This window comes from Sciurus vulgaris, assembly GCF_902686455.1.
Source record: "Sciurus vulgaris genome assembly, chromosome: 12".
NCBI lineage: Eukaryota > Metazoa > Chordata > Mammalia > Rodentia > Sciuridae > Sciurus > Sciurus vulgaris.
In genome coordinates, this window is record NC_136473.1 from 3,401,720 (window position 1) to 3,420,086 (window position 18,367).

Genomic DNA, 18,367 nt, shown 5'->3' on the forward strand with positions numbered 1-18,367 from the left:
GATCACCCTGGGGTTCAACACAGCAGAGCCACCAAGGGGATGGCAGGGGCCACGCACGCACGGCTGAGAGCAAGGGCTCTCAGTTCCTGGGCTGCAGCGCTGCATGGAGTGGGCTTCTGCAGCAGGTGACTGCACTGTGCCCAGGTCTGGTTCCTGAAGGGTGACAGGTGAGCGTCCAGGCTCCTAGTGCCTCAGGACCCACAGCCTGCATGGTGGGGTCCAACCCACCTGGCCACCCCTCCAGGCTGGCCGCATGGCTCGGCAGCCAGGGAGCCGTGTCAGAAGGACACGGTGTCAGGCGGTGCTCCTGCCCCGCGTACCCACCTGGACGTGTTGCTGTGGATCCCCGTGGCGCCCCTGAGCTCTTGCCCCAGAGGAGATGTCTAAGGACGGCTCTCCTGGCAGGCCGTCCTCGCCCTTCACTCACGTCAGAGTCAGGAAGGCTGACGGGATGTCATTGTGGCCATCCCACGGTGTCCCCGTAGAGTTCCTCAGTGTCCTCACAAAGCCCACAGCATGGCGTTGGCATATCTGTGCCAGGGAGCCACCTGCATGGTGCTGACAGCCTGTTCTCCATCCAGGCGGCTGTGGATCGCAATTCAAAGTGTTGTCAAACGTGCTCTTAAAGTGCCTCACTATCGGTGTTAGTTATTACTAGTGTCATGTTGATGATGTCTGAGGAGGAGCCCAAAGTCAAGAAAATTGCCAAAATAGAAAAAATAAATAACGTAGGAGTCATGACGGTAGCCACAAAACCCAACTTTTTATTGAAGTGTAACATACGTACAGAAAAGCACCCAAATCCAAAGTGTACAGCTGGAAGGATTTTCACAAACAGAACACACGCAGGTGAACGGCAGCCGGATCCAGAATCAGAGCATCCTGGAAGCTCCCTCCGGCCCCCGGTTTCTGTTCCCTTGGTGACTCTTCCCTTGGTAGTGACTCTGGAGTAGCAGGCCCTCCTATCTCTCCTTGCAACTTGGATTGCCAGGTTTCATGCTTCATAAAAATGGGATTGATGGTGGGTAATCATCTTACCTGGCTCACCTCTAGGCTTTGGGTTGGAGCAGCAGACTATTCTCAGGCTGCATGGGATTCTACCATGTGAAGAGACCCTAATATGTTTATCTATTCAACATGGGCATTTGGGTGCTTTCCCATTTGGGGTTTTTATGAACAGTGCTTCCGGGAACATTCTAGTGTTTCTTTTAATGAATTTATGTACACATTTCTTGTGGGACTATACCTAGGAGTGGAATTGTTAGGTAACATGGTATTTCCATCCAACTCGGGCTATTTCATGGAAGAATGAAGAATTTACTGGATGGAGCTTGGAGGCTCAAAGAATTAACAGGAGCAAGAAGGGACATAGAAGATGGACAAGGCAGCTCCGTGAGGCCCAGGACCCTGCTGTCCCAGTGGACGTGTACCTGCAATCTGGCAACCCTGCACCCTTCTCTTGCTGGGCTTTTGCCATCCCAGGACCACTGCGGCCTCCGTGAGATGATTCTCAGCATGGCTCCATTTCTGTGTCATCTGCTCCAGGGTCACAGCACCAAGCAGTGGGGTCCAGGTAATCATCCCCTGACTAGTAGAGAGTAGGAGAGGGGGCACCTGAGAGACAGGGAACACCTGCCCACTCCAGCTTCCATCGTGGGAAGTGGGTACCACATCCCACTAAATTCATATGTAAGGGGCGACACCCCCTACAGGAAGCTGAAAAGATGACATGGCAACTGCCCGACACAGCTGCAGTCCACATGGCGGCAGCTTCTGTCGTTCGTCTTCACTGATGATGGAGATGGGCAGCTCACAGTCCCCATGTGAGGGAGCTCAGGAACACCTGGAGGGTGCAGGAACTGCCGGAGGTCTAGAAGTGGGGTGTGAAAGGACAGAAAGGCCTCTGGCAGGGGACTGTCAGAGAACTGGAAAAGGGCAGAGGAGAGAGAAAAGGAAGATGGCACGCAGAGGGACGACAGCAAAACAAATGGGGGGAGAGTCTGGTGGAAGATGCAAAGCACATTTTACTCTTGACCTGGTTTTGCCATTATCTGTGCTGACCCACTTTCTTGGCTTCTCTGTTGTGCTTTTATGGATTGTGTTTTGCTTTATCAGGCTAATGACGCTGACACGGACCACAGAATAAAGAGGTCCCGGTCACAGCCCCAACTGCAGAAGGACGGAAGGCTCATCACCGCCTTCCGTGTACAATCCTGCAGTCTGAGCAGATGGCCTCCTGACAACCCTGGTGCCATCAGTGAGCCTTCGGGAACTAAGGGTGACGTGTGCTAAAACCATACGCCAGGGCAGCGAGTCATTAGTGGATCTGAAAGTTTTGTATTTGCCTCTTTGCAGGCAATTTTATACTCTTCCTCCATCTGAGCTGGGGGATATTGGAAGTCCCACATTGGTCCCTACATTGCGCCTTGGCGTTTAGCATGTGTATGTGTTTTAAGCATAATCCGAGCTTTCCTCAATTTCCTTCCAGACAGGCAGGGGCAGGAAATCCACCACCCCTACTTGCAGGTTGCAACAGCTGGGCACCCCGGGCTTGCCCACAGCACACAGGGAGGCCCTACCAGCCAGGCAGGGAGGACAGGATTCTAGACCCTCAGCGCTGGCTCCCACGGCTCCTCCTCCCCCTCCATCGGGGGCCAGCAGCCTGCTCAGAGAGCCCCGGCTAACTCCGGCTGTCTCTGGCTCTTTGGGCCAGGCCTCATCTTCCATGAGCTGCCCCATCCAGGCTGGGCAGGCTGCAGAGGGGAGGAGAAGTGTGCTGCTGACACGGGGCGGAGCCGCCCACCTGCAACAGGTGAACCTGGAAGGTGTCGCAGCTCAGGGTCGCAGGGAGGGCCGGGTTGAACGCCTGCAACAAGTCCAGTTTTCCCGTCATGGTGTGTCACTCTGGGCCGGGCAGAGTGCATCGTCTCCCACACCTGCTCTCCTCCCTCTAAGGCAGACCTACACTTGCAGTCCTCAAGGTTGGAGGATTCAAGTGGCCAGAGCCAAGATTAGATCAGCGGGCGGCCCACTGTGAGGGCCGCCACTCTGCTGCCTGGGGGGCTGGGGCCGCCCTGCTGAGCCCGCTTTGGACCGGTGCTGTACCTCGCCAGGGCCCTGTGGATGGCTGGAGCCAGAGCAGGAGGCAGCAGGGAGAGGTGCGGCGGAGGCCCGCGGGTCTGCTTGGAGCACCGACGCAGTGTCCAGGCGGCCAGTGGCTACCCCACGGCTACCTTTGGAAGAGGACCACCGCACAGTGGTCGCTGAGAAGCAAGGGAGGCAAGGGCCATCCAGCAACGGCTGGGCTGCGCCACCTGAGACGCAGGGTGGGGAAGTTGCAGGGCCCAAGGGGACAGGTGCAGGGACCCCAGCGCTGCTGTGCCCGGGCAGCGGTGAGCATTGCCTGGGTGGAAACGCCCTCGGCTGATGCTGAGTTACCGGAAGTGGGGGCTGCTTGGGCTCGCTTCTTCATTTCAATAAATTGTCCAATAAATTCATTAACTGCATGTATTTAAACTTGGGAATTGGTGTTTAAAAACCATAAACCCTTAAATCCATCTTACGTTTACACGGCACATTTGTTATTGGCTATAAAAATGTCTATTTCTTTTTGCCACTAATGAAAATAACATAAAAATGAAAGAAAACAAATAAAAAGAAATGGAATGTCAGGAAGAAAACATGAAAAACCGAGGGGAGCCGGCCTCGGAGGGCTGGGTGGGGGTGGGGGCAGCTGTTCCCCGGGGCTGAGCATGCGTGGTCTCGACGGGCTCTGTGGACAGAGGAGGGACGCTCATCACTAGGGCTAAAGGATGGTGCAGAAGAACTTCTTCTCCCGGAAGGGGTTCTCCGACGCGGGCACCGGGATGATGAGGGGGTCTTCCCGCACGTGGGCTTCACAGTAGGCCAGGAGGTCCGCGGCTGCCTGGGAGACCTGCGGGGACACAGCACAGGTGCTTGGTTAAAGGCCTGCTCCGGGTGGTTGGGGGCGAAGGTCTGCGTCGGGGGTGGACAGCCTGGGGACAGGCTGCAGGGGGATGGCACAAACCCAGGACAGGATGGGAAGATGTTGCCCTGGAGATGCTACCATGGGATGCATCTGGAGAGGGCTGAAATGCTGGCAGGAAGGCCCAGGCACCTTTGTCACACTCCTAGTTGGAGGAGGAGTCCAGGGTCCAGCCAGTGGCCAGCAATGACTCTGCCACTCCCTCCCTGGAAGAGTAAGCGGAAGGCTGCCTGGCCAGGCCGAGGGGATCGTCTATCACATGCTGGCTGTTCTCCTGCAGTCTGCTCTCAGGACCAGACCAGGAGACGCTGCTCCTAAGACAGGCCTCGTGTTCTGCTGTTTTACAAGAATGTGCCTTTTTACCTAGGGAGGCCACTCCCCTGCAGAGTGAGCCCCCCTGAGCCGCAGCCCTTGCCCTTCCAGACTTATCCTAATCCACGTGCGGTCATCGCAGGAGGGCAGAGAGAAGCGCTGGCTGGTGGGAGCCGAGTGACCGGTTCCCATTCCCGTTCCTTCTGCTCACCGCCCCTCACGTGCTCGGCAGGTGGATGGCCTGTGCATTAACTCTGCTGCCCACCAGGCTTCTTGACAGTGCCCACGAAAGGCTCAGGGTGTGCAGCAGCCACTTCACCCCCGCGCCCGCCTTTCAATCCACCCCAGTCTTCTCTAGAATGATGGGCACACGGACGGATGAGTGAGAAAGGGCTCCAGAGCCTCGGGCCAGGAAAGCCGCCTGCGTCCCCACCGGAGCTGGCTCATCCTCCAATGTCTCGTGTCCAGCCAGACACACCACAGCAGCAGTGGCTGGAATCCTGCTAGTTCCAGAAAGTTTTTTTTTTTTTTTTTTCCATATCAATCAGGTAGGAGTAGAATAGAAGAGTCAACCTAAATCCTGACAGAGCCCACATTTGTTAGGAGTGTGGAAGAGAGAAGGGGGCACCAATGAACACTGGGCTTCTCGTTGCATCCCCACCCCTAAGCTAGCTGTGTGACCTCGGGCAAAGAACTCAAACTCTCTGAGCTTTGCTTTTCTCAGTAAAAACTGGGAGTGTTAGGAATCTCTAAGCTTGCTTTTACGCGGATGGTGTCTGATTCTACCTGTAGTAGCACCATGGCCAGTATTTTAGATCCTAAATAAATGCATGTTGAGTTCAATGGGAGTGTTTGAAATTTGCAGTGGATGACAGGACAGACTTGTAGGAATTTCCCAAGGGCGTAGAGGCCTGGGGAGGGCCAAGCCTGCAGGGGACCCGTGAGTGTGGGGGTGGGTACCTAAGGCTGAGCCCAGCCCGCAGGACCCGGTTGCCGCGGGCATGACTCCCTCCTCCCGTGCCAGGCTGCAGGTGCAGACGCTGCTGCGTTCATGCCATGGATCCCACCCCACTGCCTCTGCACCAGCTCAGGCAGGGCTGTGGGGTGGGAGCTGCACTGTGCCTCCTCAGAATGGCTGGTCTCGGGTGCTTCCTTTAAGAACCTCCTCTGGCTTTCCGTTTTCAATTTCCACCTATTTCACTCTTTGGCTGCGCTCCAGTTGATTCTGAATTCTCTGTAAACCTCATTGTGTCATCAAGGAAGCATTTGCTGAGTCTCCACCTCGTAACTAATGGGGAGGATGTAGGGAAAGAACAAAGTGAGATTCTGGGCCTCACGGTGAGAAGACTCAGAAATAATGACGTCGCCATAACCATCAGGAGGAGAGGACTGTCCCGGCTGTGCAGGGACCGAGGCCTGACCGTGTGATAGCTGCCTGCACAGCCTTCCGTCCCTGGTCAGTCTACTTGTCAGATGCAGTGAATTAGCCTAGTCTAGGTCTCTGAGGGTGATCGAGGGGTCGCCTCTGGGCTGCTCGCGGGAAGCTCCACATCACATCAGGCCACGCTGTGGCAGAGGGGCCTCCAAGGAGCCTGGGGCATGGGGGCTGCTCCAGCTGGGCCCTCGGTCCCTCCCACACCAGTGAGCCTTCTTCCCTCACAGCCCAACAACCCCGCAGTGACTGTCTTGCCAGTCCTAAGCAGGTCCCCCAGGGGCTTTCCTGCCACCTCCCAAAGGTGATGCTGTGCTTGATGCCTTCCAAGAAGACGGGCTGTTCTTGGATTGCCTGCCTCCTGCTGCTTCCAGATCACCACCGTCACCACAGCCCTCTGGATCCGGAGCCCTGCCTGAGCCTGAACCGCAGGAACCGCAGGAGTGGCAGGCGCGGATGCTACCGGAGCTGGGGCACAGCCAGGTCAGAGCGCTCGGCGCCACACTCCATGGCCCGGGCGGGTTCTCAGGCGCACCGAGTTTCTGGACCACCACTGCCGCGGTCTGCACGTCCCTCCACACTCAGGTGAGGGGACTGCCTCGTAAGGTGCTGACCAGTGGGGCCTCTGAGAGGAGGCTGCCGGGCTCCACCCTGGCGAGCAGAGCGAGAAACCCTCGGTTGTCTCCTGGTAAAAGGGAGTGACCGCCTGCCCTCCCGTGACCGCCTGCCCTCCCGCCTGGTTATGTCGCAGCTTCGAGGTCCTTGCCAGAAGCTGGTGTCGTGTTCTTGGACTTCCCAGCCTCCGGGACTGTGAGAATCCCATTTCTTTTCTTATAAATTACCCAGCCTGCGTGTCCAAAGTCCTTTACTCCCTCTACCCACAGGATCTCAGATGGCGTTTACTGAACTGTGACAGGAAAAGATACACGGGCAGTGACTCTGTCATCATGCCTCACACGAGAAAGGCGGCATCCTGACCCTCCGCGTGACATCCGGGCCTTAATCAGCCTACGCCTGCTCCTTAGGCCCGAGGAAGAGCCTTTTCTTAATCAGCCTCAGATTGATTTCTCTGGCTGGAGGCTTCCTTCTTATAAATAAGTGTGACAGACCTCGCCTGATTCCATAAAACACCTGCCATCTTTGAAGCGTAAAAGAGACAATTTGCTTTGGAAGGCAGAATTTCATTCTGGTAGAAAATCACGGCTCCCTGTTCACTCCCCAGCTGGCTCAGCTGGGCGTGGTGAGGCGCCCAGCATCTCTGCCTCCCTCCTGTTAGAGCCGCAGCGAGGGTCGGGCGCTGCTCTGTGGCGGTGCACTTGACTAGGGAGTGCGAGGCCCGGGTTCCAGCCCTAGCACACGCACACACAAAGCCACAGGACAGCGGGTGTTGAACAGAATCAGCAGTCTGGGAACAACTGTGGAATTTATCATCCATTTCAGAGTAAAGGAGGTGATTAAAACAGCCCAAGTTAGCACATAATCCTGTTAGTTGCACTATAATTACAAGCTTCAGGGATGGGAGAGAATGTTGCAATTACTATAGTCACATCCCCTGACAAGACAGATGACATAATTACTACTCTTACTGTGACAACCTCTGCACTTTGCATCTAAAGTAGAGAGACCCACACCTATTTCTCAGCAGTCTGGGTCTACTGAACAATAGTACTTGGAATCAACTAGAAGCATCTGTGTTGGCTTTGCCTGTTCCTCCCTCTACCCCCAGAAAACAAAGCAGGACCCTCATTAAGGGCGCAGCTGAGTTGCAGCCAGCTCTGAGCACTGGTGTCTTCTACAAGGTCAAAGTTGGTGCCTCTCCATCAGAATCCTGCAGGCCCAAGGGATTCTCAGGAGAGTAGAGTGTGGGCCCCGCCTGACTCTGAGCAAACCCCGCAGGGTGGGTTCTTGAGACTTTTCTTCTTCCTTTTTTTTTTTTTTTTTTGGTGCTGGGGATTGAACCCAGGGCCTTGTGCTTGCAAGGCAAGCACTCTACCAACTGAGCTATCTCCCCAGCCCTCTTCTTCCTTTTTAAAATATATATAGTTGTCAGTGGACCTTTATTTTATCTATTCGTGGTGCTGAGGATGGAACCCAGTGCCTCTCACTACCGGGCACGTGCTCCCCCACAGAGCCCCAGCCCCTTCTTTTCCTCTTCTCACACTGGGAAGTATTCGATACGAATGCCGGTTCCTAAGGAATCTCTCTCTTAAAAACTGGTATTCGTAAATCCTCCTGCAGACCCCTAAGGGCAGTCTCTAGATACTTCTGGATTATGGCTTCCAGTGGATCCACTCTGTCGGCGATTCCCAGTCACTGTTAGAAGCCTTATGAGGAGGGGCTTCCGCCCACCCAGCCAGGCCTACATCACAGACAACATTTGGTTGAAGGGGTGAGCTCATGCCTGCAGGACGGTGGGATTCGTGCGTGAATAAAAGAACAACACAACAGGGAGCCCCTCTGAATTGTAGGGTTGTGTAGCTGACAGTGGGTCATTCACGACCATTGCCACAAAGGCTCCCCCATATCCTAGTTGACTGCACACTGGGAGGTGGATTTAAGGCACAGGAGCTGGCCTGTCAGAGGTGTCCCACACCGACCCAGCCCAGGGCAGCCAAGCCCTCACCAAGCCCGTCTGTGTGTGATGCCACATCCTCCCTGGACCTCAACTTAGCCAAATCCTTCTAACAGATTGGTAGAGGTCTTATCTGATTGACCACCTCAGTTTTGGTATTTTCCAACTCTCTACAAAGAAAGTGACAAATCAGTCATTTTGTAAGTTTACCAAAAGAGCAATCTGTATGGAGATGGGAACTATGGAGGTGACCAAGGAACACAGCGAGACCCCCCTCATACGGCCCTCAGTGCAGAGGGGTTCCAGGAAGGCAGTGAGGGAGGAGCAGTGATATGAGTTCAGCAGCAAGGTCCTGGCTAGGCAGCACCAGGCGTTAACCAGCCCTGTCCTCCTGGTCAGGATGCACACCTGTCTAGGACACATACCTGGGCAGGACGCACACCTGTCCAGAATGCGCACCTGGGCAGGATGCACACCTGTCTTGGATGCATACCTGGGCAGGATGCACACCTGTCTAGGACATATACCTGGGTAGGATGCACACCTGGGCAGACACACACCTGTCTAGAATGTATACCTGGGCAGGACGCACACCTGTCTAGGACGTATACCTGGGCAGGATGCACACCTGTCCAGGATGCACACCTGGGCAGGACACACACCTGTCTAGGAAATATACCTGGGTAGGACACACACCTGGGCAGGACACACACCTGGGCAGGATGCACTGGTGTGCAGCCAAGTGAGGTGGTGGAGGGTGCCGTGTGGGCAGGGGCTCCAATTCCCTCATGTGTCTGGCTGCTTCCTGGAAGGATGGACAGGATGTCCAGGAGTGAGGCGGTTTCTCCCCGATTCCGGGGCCACGCCACACCCACCGCCCCCCTGCGAAGCAGGCCTGTGTCTGGAAGAGCCTGTTCCTTGCTGGGACGCCTTCCTCCCTCCTGGGCCTGTCCTGCCCTCCACTTTGGCTTGATCCAAAGGCCATGCTCCTTTGGTCTGACCCCGCCCCTAGCACGTCCCCTGACACCTTTGCCTGGACTTCTTTCTAAATCTGACTGTAGAAAGCACAGCTACCTTCTGCAGGTCTGCCGAGACGACGAAGGCTCCTGGGGAGGCGATGGAGTGGAGAACCGGTGAAGCCTACACTGGGTCCCTGCAGGGCCCAGGCGAGACCCAGGGACGCCACGGCCACTGCCAGGACGAGAGCCCGCCGGTCAGGGACTTGTGGTCGTCGGCCTCTCCTTTCAGAAGGCAGCTCTCCATCTCCCATCTCTTAATCACCTCTCGCCCTGGACCTCAGCCGGCCGGGAGCTGCCCGGGAGCGGGAAGCGGCTGCTCTGGCTGCTCTCAGCTCGAGCCTCCCTCTTCCGTTTTAACGACAGTCTTTACTTTAGAAGCTTCTGGTTTGGCTTCATCGACTCAACCCTGTGAGTTTTATCATCTGGAGGAAACAAGCCACAGAAAACAGATCTGCTCTCTGAGGAATGCGTGGCACAGTGGCTCTGCCAGCCACTCCTAGGAAGTGCCAGAGGAGAGGAAAGATGCACCTGAGAGCAGAGCGGGGCCGGAACTCTGGATCCAGGAGCAAGATCCCTGTGCTCCCTCGTGCTTCAGCAAATGCAGTGTGGACGGTCCACACTGCTGGAGGACAGCGGATCACTCTGTGAACTGTGGATTTCATGGCATGACTACAAAGGCATTCTCAAAGTCATGTCGTAGAACCCTCACTCCTACTTCCCAGTCCTGTGGCTCCATTTATTTATTATGTTTAAATTTTTTTTTGTAGTTGTGGATGGACAGCATGTCTTCGTTTGTTTATTTTATGTGGTGCTGAGGATCAAACCCAGTGCCTCATCTGTGCCAGGCAAGCGCTCTGCCACTGAGCCCCAGCCCCAGCCCCTCGATTGTTATACTTAAATCTTTGGTCCATGCTATAAACTGAACTACACCCCCACCAATTCAAACATGGAAGCCGTAAGCCCAATGTGCCTGCGTTAGGGGACAGGTCCTTTCCGGAGGTAATTTAGGTTGAATGAGGTCAAAAGGGTGGGTCCTAACCTGCTGGGGCCGAGGTCCTTACAAGAAGAGGAAGAGACATGAGGGAAGGCCGCTCTCCCCCCGGGTGTGCCTGTCTCTCTCTCTACCTGCGAGCACAAAAGAAAGGCCACGTCAGGACAGCAAGAAGCTGGCCTCGCCACACACAGACCCTCACTGGCACCTTGGTCTTGCATGGATACCCTCTAGAACTGAGAAAAAATAAATCTGTTGCTTAAGCCACCCAGCCTGATATTCTGTCAGCCTGAGCAGATGAATGTAATTCATTTATTTAGATAAAATTAGTGAAGCATGTAGCTTTATTTTTCAAAGTGCTAGCAACATCTAACAACATTTATTAATAATATATTCCCCACTGACTTGAGATACCATCTGGAATTATGTTCTAAATTCTCAATATACTGGGGTCTATTTTGAGACTTCTTATTCTGTTCCAATGATCTGTCTGTTCCTGAAAGAGTATTAGAAATCTTTAAATATTATGATTTTATGATATGGTTTAATATCTTCCTCCTAAGACACAAATACTTAGGAAAACTCTCTTGGCCTGGGGTGCAGCTCAGTGGTACAGCACTTGCCTAGCAAGTGAGCTGCCCTGGATTTTACTACCCACAGTGCTGCAAAGATAAAGACTAAATAAAACAAACCTCCCAGATACTCCCACACATTTCCATCCAACCGAACTTCAGAATAATTTAAAGTTTGCTTCCTCAAAATCCAAAGTAGAATTTGGGTTATCCTTACATTGAACCCGTACATCAATTTGGAGAGAACCTATACATTGATTTATTTTTCAGTAATGACTCTGCTGATTCCAAAGCAAGGTTTTCTGTGGTTAGATCTTCTTTGCCCTTTCATGCCGAGCGTCTTACACATTCAAGTAGGGCCTTCTCAAGGTCCATACGAGCCTGGGAAAGTGTTCCCGATGCAGATGCACATTCCCGCACCTGTTTCTGTGAGCCTGCCGCCCAGGCAGCTTCCGGTTTGAGCTGTGGGCTTCCAGGATGTGCCAAGGTGTCCTGTGAGTGGTGCTTACCGGGAGGCCTCCTTGCCATTTTCTGAGTGAAGAAATTTATACTCTCATTTTATAAGCAAAAGACGAGGAAGAGCCAGGAAAGCAGCACAGCTGGTCAGAGTCCAGCTCATCCTCATCAGACAGGCAAGAGAGGGTGAGCAGCCTGCCGCAGGGGCGCACGCCTGTAATCCCAGGGACTTGGGAGGCTGAAACAGGAGGATGGCAAGTTCAAAGCCAGCCTCAGCAATAGTGACGTGCTAAGCAACTCAGTGGGACCCTGTCTGGAAATAAAACACAAAATAGGGCTGGGGATGTGGCTCAGTGGTCAAGGGCCCCTGAGTTCAATCCCTGGGACCAAAAAAATAAAAAAATCTAAAAAGGGGGTGAGTAGGTACTAATAAGAGCATGGGAAAGTTGGCCTAATATGCTGCTTCTGGACACGTCCTTGAATTTTGCTTTGTGCACTTTTTATGTGATCCGACCCTATGGCGAGACCGTTTGGCTTTGTGAGGAACCACCTAATGGCTGTGTCACTTTGGAGTCCCTCTCACAACAAGCCAGAGGCCCCGTTACCACGTCTTCACCAGCATCTGACATGGCTTCTTCATCAGTGTGTGTGCCTTTGTTTTTCAACCTCGCGGTGCTGACATTAGCGGGGTTCATTCTCATGTGTTCGTATGTGCACGGATGTGATTCCGTCAGCTCGCCCCCATGACCCTGCTGGCTTTCTGGATTCCGCCATTCTCACAGGTGATAGCTGAACTTCACCACCTGGGTTTGCTCTGGGGACACGCCACACCAAGCCCATTGGAGCCGATTGGAGCCGAGCCCAGCCTCATGGTGCTTGTTTGCCATCGCCTGTCATCTGTGGCGAGATCCATGATCCATTCGGCTGCTTGGTCCATTTTAAGTGCGGTTGTTTTCTCTCTGTTATTTTAAGAGGTCTGTCTGTTTGGAACACGGCTCCTATCAGGCGTGTTCTTTGCAGACTTCCGCTCTGCGGCTCCTCATTTCCTTTCTAGCCTCTCCACAGAAGTCATTCATTTCAATAAGTGTGGCTTGTTTCTGTTTTCCTTCATGGGTTCTGCTTTTGCTGTTGAACCTAAAATCTCACTGCCAAACCCAAGGCCATCCAGATTTCCTCCTATGTTGTCCTCTGGAAGTTCGGAGTTTTGTCTTTTACGTTTCTGTCTATGGCTCACTTTGAGGTATTTTTTTAAAAATATATATATATATTTAGTTGTCAATGGACCTAGATTTCATCTATTTATTTATATGTGGTGCTGAGAATCGAACCCAGGGCCTCACACATGCCAGGCAAGTGCGTTAGCCCTGAGCCCCGGCCCCAGCCCTTGAGTTAATTTTTGTGAGATGGGAAAGGCCAAGTCGGATTCATCTTTTTGCAATGAATGTCTAGCAGCTTGTTTGAGAGACTGCCTCTGCTCCTCTGAGGATCAGCAGAGGGCACCTGTGAGAGCCGGTGTCTGGCCCTCCGTCTGCTCCCCTGAGCCACCAGCCCCCCGCCAGCCGCTGGTCAGGCCCAGGCAGCCTCCCACTGTTGCCACTGTCCTTTTTCTTTAGTATTTTACTGGCTATTCTGGGCCTTTCCATAGACTTTAGAATCAGTTTGTCAACAGGCACAAGATAACTTGCTGGGATTTAGATTGGGGTTACATTGAATCTAGGGATGGAACTGGAAAAAACGTCTTGACACTATTGTGTCTTCGATGTCTCCATTTATGCAGATTTCTTCGATTTATTTCTTCAGAGTTTTAACCTTTTTACTCATTTAGATCTTGCATATATTGATTATAACTGGTATATTTCTGCCCATTCTTTTTCTATCAGCCTGAGTGGCTTTATTTTAGGTGTCTGCCTAATGCAAAATACATTGTTTTTAACATTAAATCAGAAAATCTAAATCACTGTTTCCATTTAACACGCTAAGACAGATACCTCTGGAATTGCGTTGGTTTCTTTCGCTTTGAACTTTTGCATGTTCTTGTTTTCTAATTCACATTCTATGGTCTTGATTTCTTGTTTTCCAGTAACTTAGAAGTGTTTATCTTTGCAGCTTTAATATGCTCACAATACGTTAACCAATTTCAGAAATCAACTTGCATTTACTGATTCACACCTATAAAATAAGCGGAAACGGGTTGGCAGGTGGACAGTTGTCAGGCAAGTTTTGTCCCCTGCATCTGGACCTCTCCTCTGGTTGGAGGGACTGTCTTCTCTGTGGGGAAAGAGGGCTTCTCTAAATAGGATCTGTAGAAGGCTAAGTTACTCATTTTCCCCAGAATCCCTTGTGACTTGGGCACAAGCATGCGGTCTTGGTCCTGTCTGTCAAATGTGCCAGACTTCAACTGATGACCCAAGAGGGAAGAGTCGGCCCTGTTCTAGCGAAGTGTTGGTGGCCCTGGCTGGACGGCTAGGTCCCTGACTCAGTGGCAGCAGCGCAAGCTGGAGCATGCATGCTTGGTAGTCACCGCTGGGGGCACTGGTCCCAGAAACCAAAGTTCCTGCTGAAGTCCTCTAGTCTTTGCCCTGAATGCCCCACCTGATTCTGTTTCCATGACGTCCATTTGGACCCTGAATCAAAACTGAGCTGTTCAAAGGAGATCAAGTGCTTCCTTCAGTTTGACCAAGGATTCCTGAGACCCGGACAGCGTGTGGGTCCAGTGGAGAATGAGCCCCTCAGCCCAGCGTGGGAGGAACTGGTGACTGGGAGTTTCCCCAGAGGTTATCCTGTAATTTTAATGCATATTGTATTTCCTTTCATAAAGTTCTATAGCACAAATCAGAATGATTCTGCTAAACAAAAGCAGCATAGCCGGGCATGGTGGTGCAGGCCTATAATCCCAGAGGCTCCGGAGGCTGAGACAGGAGGGTCACAAGTTCAAAGTCAGCCTCAGCAACCTAACGAGGCCCTAAGCAACTCAGTGAGACCCTGTCTCCAAATAAAATATGAAAAAGGGCTGGGGATGTGGCTCAGTGATTAAGCACCCCTGGGTTCAGTCCCTGATACCAAAAAAAAAAAAAAAAAGAAAGAAAAAAAGAAAAGAAAAAGAGCACATATTCGTATTAGGTTTAAACTTCTGCATAGTTGAGAACACATCTGTGTCCTCGGCTCATCGGCTGCAGGAGGCTGTTTCTCTGTAGGCTGCCATCTTCTGACCTGTGGCCAAGCGTCCAGACGGAGACTCAGCAGTCCGCGCCTTCACATCCTCACACGGCTGCTGAGACTTGGTCTTCCTGCCTGAGACCTGGGCCCTGGCAGCACCAAGCTCGCGGGCTGCTGTGGACACTCCAGCCCTGAGGACCCACATGAAGAACTTAATAAAAGTCTGGTGCAGCATCCATGTGGCAGCTCCTCCTGTCTACCCAGTGGACTTTATCATTTAAAAAATAAAAATCGTTCTTTGTTTGTTATTTACTTATTTTTTGGTGGTGTTGGGGCTATTTCTTTTTCACTTCTGAGCTGAAGGAAGCTCATCGGTATGTGTGTCTCATTGTGGATCATTTTCTGTGAATTATTTCCCGGTATAACTAAATCTGCAGATCTTCCTCTGTTTATAGAAAGCTTTTGCTGTTCTCTCCTTTAGGATTTTTTCTGTCTTTTCTCTCTGCTGGTGAAACAGAGATGGAGGGCTTCTGCTGGCAGGGGGTCTACACAGGCGACCCCACCCTGCAGGACTCACAAGATCTGCAAGATCATAGACGGACAGACAGGAGGGCCGGCAGCTGAACCAGGGCAGAATTCATGATTCCTAACTGTGAGGATGGACTGGATCGAGAGTCTTCTGCACAATGCTAAGGCACTAGTATTTCATCCACTGCAGAGTTTTACATAGAGAAATGCGCAGGCAGATTTTTATTAGATTGCGGTGAACATTAAGTATTTGGCCTCTCCAGTTTCTGGCACAGAGCTCTGGAAGCCCTTGGAGTCTCCGGAGTAATAAGAGTGTCTTTTGTAAGCGAATGAGATTAGGCAGCCCCTGGATAGCTTCAGGATGGAGGCAGGTCACCAAAAAGACCAAGCCAGGATTAGAGTTGGAACTCTGAGCCCTGACCCCTGACCTCCAGACACAGAGGAGGCTGGAGACTGAGTGAAATCGCTGGCGGACGTGAGTGATCAGTCACGTCTATGTAATGAGTTCCACGGCCGCCCTGGCTTCCAGGTTTCGTGTTCTGGGAGTGGGGCTTCCAGACTGCAGGTGCCACACGCTCACAATGCTCTGTCCCATGCAGCTCATCCATCTGGCTGCTCCTGGGTTGGGATCTTTGTAATAAACCAGTTAATGGAACCTCAACAGCTTCCTGAGTTCTGTGAGTCCCCCTCACGGATGACGAACCTGGCGGGCAGGGGCGGTGTACTCGGGAAGACCTGAGTTTGCAGGCAAGTCTGAAGGTTCAGGGAGTCTGGGGACCTGGGACTTGTGACCGTGTCTGCAGTGGAACCCTGTGGGTGGCGTGCGGACCACATAGGTCAGAATAGGTTTGACACTGATTCAGACGCTCTGTGGGCTGTATTCTTCAGTCCCGGGAATTCATCCTACAGAAATAATCAGACATGCAAATTTCACCTGCCTGTGGGCTCACTGAGTGCTTCTTAAAACGGAATGCTCACAAGTGGAAACAGTGTCTAAGAATAGGAGAGCACTTAGATCCACTATTGCGCTTCAGATGATGTAGAAAACAGATATTAAATATGACATTTTAGGAGAGTATTTACAGACCTGAAGAGAAAATCGCAAAACATTGTTCAGTGACAACTCAGGATGAGAAAAGCAAAAGAGAGGTAATTACAACCTCAATTTTAGAATATGTAAGACCTGTTCAGTTGGAAAACAACAGCCTGTGGTGGTCATAGATCATTCAATTCTCTTCTTTCTACTTGTCGGCATTTTCCAAGGATTTTCCAGAATAAGCAAGAACCATTTTTATGACCAGAGAAACAGCGTATCATTTTCAAGACAAGAATTAAAGCCCCCAAATAATCTGGGCATGGTGGCACGTGCTTGTGATCCAGTGACTGGGGAGGCTGAGGCAGGAGGATCATGAGTTCAAAGCCAGCCTCAGCAATTTAGCAACTCAGTGAAACCCTGTCTCTAAATAAAATATAAAAAAAGAAAAGGACTGGGGATGTGGCTCAATGGTTGAGTGCCCCTGGGTTCGATCCACCATACCAAAAAAAAAAAAAAAAAAGCCCCCAAATAAAGATACCAAATTTCTCACATTCCCAGAGAATGATCTTTGGAAACATACTCAAAAGAAGTGAGCTTGGAGTGCTGAAGAGGCCCCTGCCTTTCCACTCACACTGCTGAAATGTTCCAGCACTGCCGACTGTGTCCCAACAGCTGAGGTTCAGATGTGGAGGTGTCTGTTCTCAGACGCATGGATACAGGAAGTGCATATCCAGACAATAGAATACTACTCAGCCTTGAAAAGGAATGAAATGCTAACAGGCCCACAGTGTGGTGAACCTCGAGGACTGTGTGCTATTAAGTGAAATGAGCCATAACAAAAGGACGGTGCTATATGATTTCAATAGCAGGAAGTCCCTTGAATGGTCAGATTCATAGGGACAGAAAGTGGAATGCAGCTGCAGGGCTCAGGAGGGAAGAAAGGGGAGTGGGTGTCTGATGGTGACAAATTTCTGTTTGGGAAGATTAAAGTTAGAGCATGTCGATGGCCGTACCACCCTGTGAGCATGCTAACACGGATGGCTCACCTGTGCATCTGCCACCCACAGGTAGTTTCTCCTCGCCCCTGGGTCCCCACGTGCCTCGGCTCTGCGCCTTTGTGCACAGTGCCTGCTCCGACGCTGCCCAATGCCGTCTCCCAGTCCAGGGGGTGGCTCTCTGCACATGAGCTCTGACTTTCCTTGTCCACTGCTGGCCCTGAGCCGTCACAGCCCACAGCTCTGGTCACCTGGTGGAGACGGCCTGCTAACACGGGCTTCCCAGGCCCTGCTCTGCAGGGCCGAGCTCAGGAGTCTCACCAGAGTCCGCATCCTCGCAGCAGAGGCGCTTCCCGTCTGGGCTCCAGAGCACTGGTCCTCAGCAGGCATTAAGCACCCCCAACCACCTGGTGCTAACCTCGCTCTCTCCTCTCACCTAGAGACCATGGACTGTGTCTGATTCATAGTCTGGGTCAGCTTTCTGGTACTGTAACAACTACAGTTGGGATAAACTTAAAAAGAGAAAAGGTTCACTTTGGTTCAAGCTTCTGGAGGTGCCTGTCTGTGCCTGGGCAGGCCCCTTGCTTTCAGGCTCTGGTGTGCATGGGGGACACAGCACCTCATGGCGGGAACATGCAGCAGAGCAGCCGTTCACTTTGTGGCCAAGACACAAAAGATGGGGAGAGACACCAGAACCCACAGGCCCCTTGGAAGGCATGCTCCCCTGCCCCAGTGACCTGGACACCCCCACCTCCCGACAGCACCAGGCTGAGGACCAAGCCTTCAACACAGGGGCCTTGCAGACCTTCCAGATCTACACTGTCGTGGCTGGTGCTGGGGTGTGTAGATGCACACGTGCATCCAGGGAAGAGGGTTGACTCGAACCACTGCCCCTGGTGTCCTCCCCTGCCGCGCACACCTCAGGTCTCCCGAGCGGGCTTTCCACCCTGTCCCATGGCTTGTACCCAAAGCCCTGGGGAGAAGGGGGACCACCTCACAGAGGCGAGGGCTGGCGTGGCCAGTGTGCTCAGTGAGCAGAGCTCGATGCCGGAGCCCGAGGGCGCTGGCTCTGCCACACAGGCTGCAGGAGTGGCCCGCGCCGCAGATTCCCATTTCCATACCTCAGATGCCTGAACGCGAGCCTTGGAGCTTTGTCCCCACAGAGCAGTGACCTTCCTGTGGTTGTTCCAGCCCCAGCCGCCATCAGCGCTGTGCTCTGCTGGTCTCTGGCCAGCTTCCGAGTGGCCTCCTGGGCCGGGGGCTCCGCCTTGCTGCAGCTGCCCCATGCCGAG

At 52.6% G+C, this 18,367-nt stretch overlaps 1 protein-coding gene across 2 annotated transcripts in view; it reads right to left on the bottom strand.

Moving 5' to 3' along the window:
• Window positions 1–3,347: 3,347 nt before the first annotated feature.
• The window catches only part of GNG4 (G protein subunit gamma 4), a 37,437-nt gene continuing 22,417 nt past the window's right edge, over window positions 3,348–18,367 (bottom strand). For both annotated transcript variants that reach the window (XM_079106869.1, XM_079106870.1), the window contains exon 4: window positions 3,348–3,934. In XM_079106869.1, the coding sequence (XP_078962995.1) occupies window positions 3,806–3,934 (129 nt within the window). In that variant the 3' untranslated portion in view covers window positions 3,348–3,805. The remainder of the gene's footprint in view (window positions 3,935–18,367) is intronic.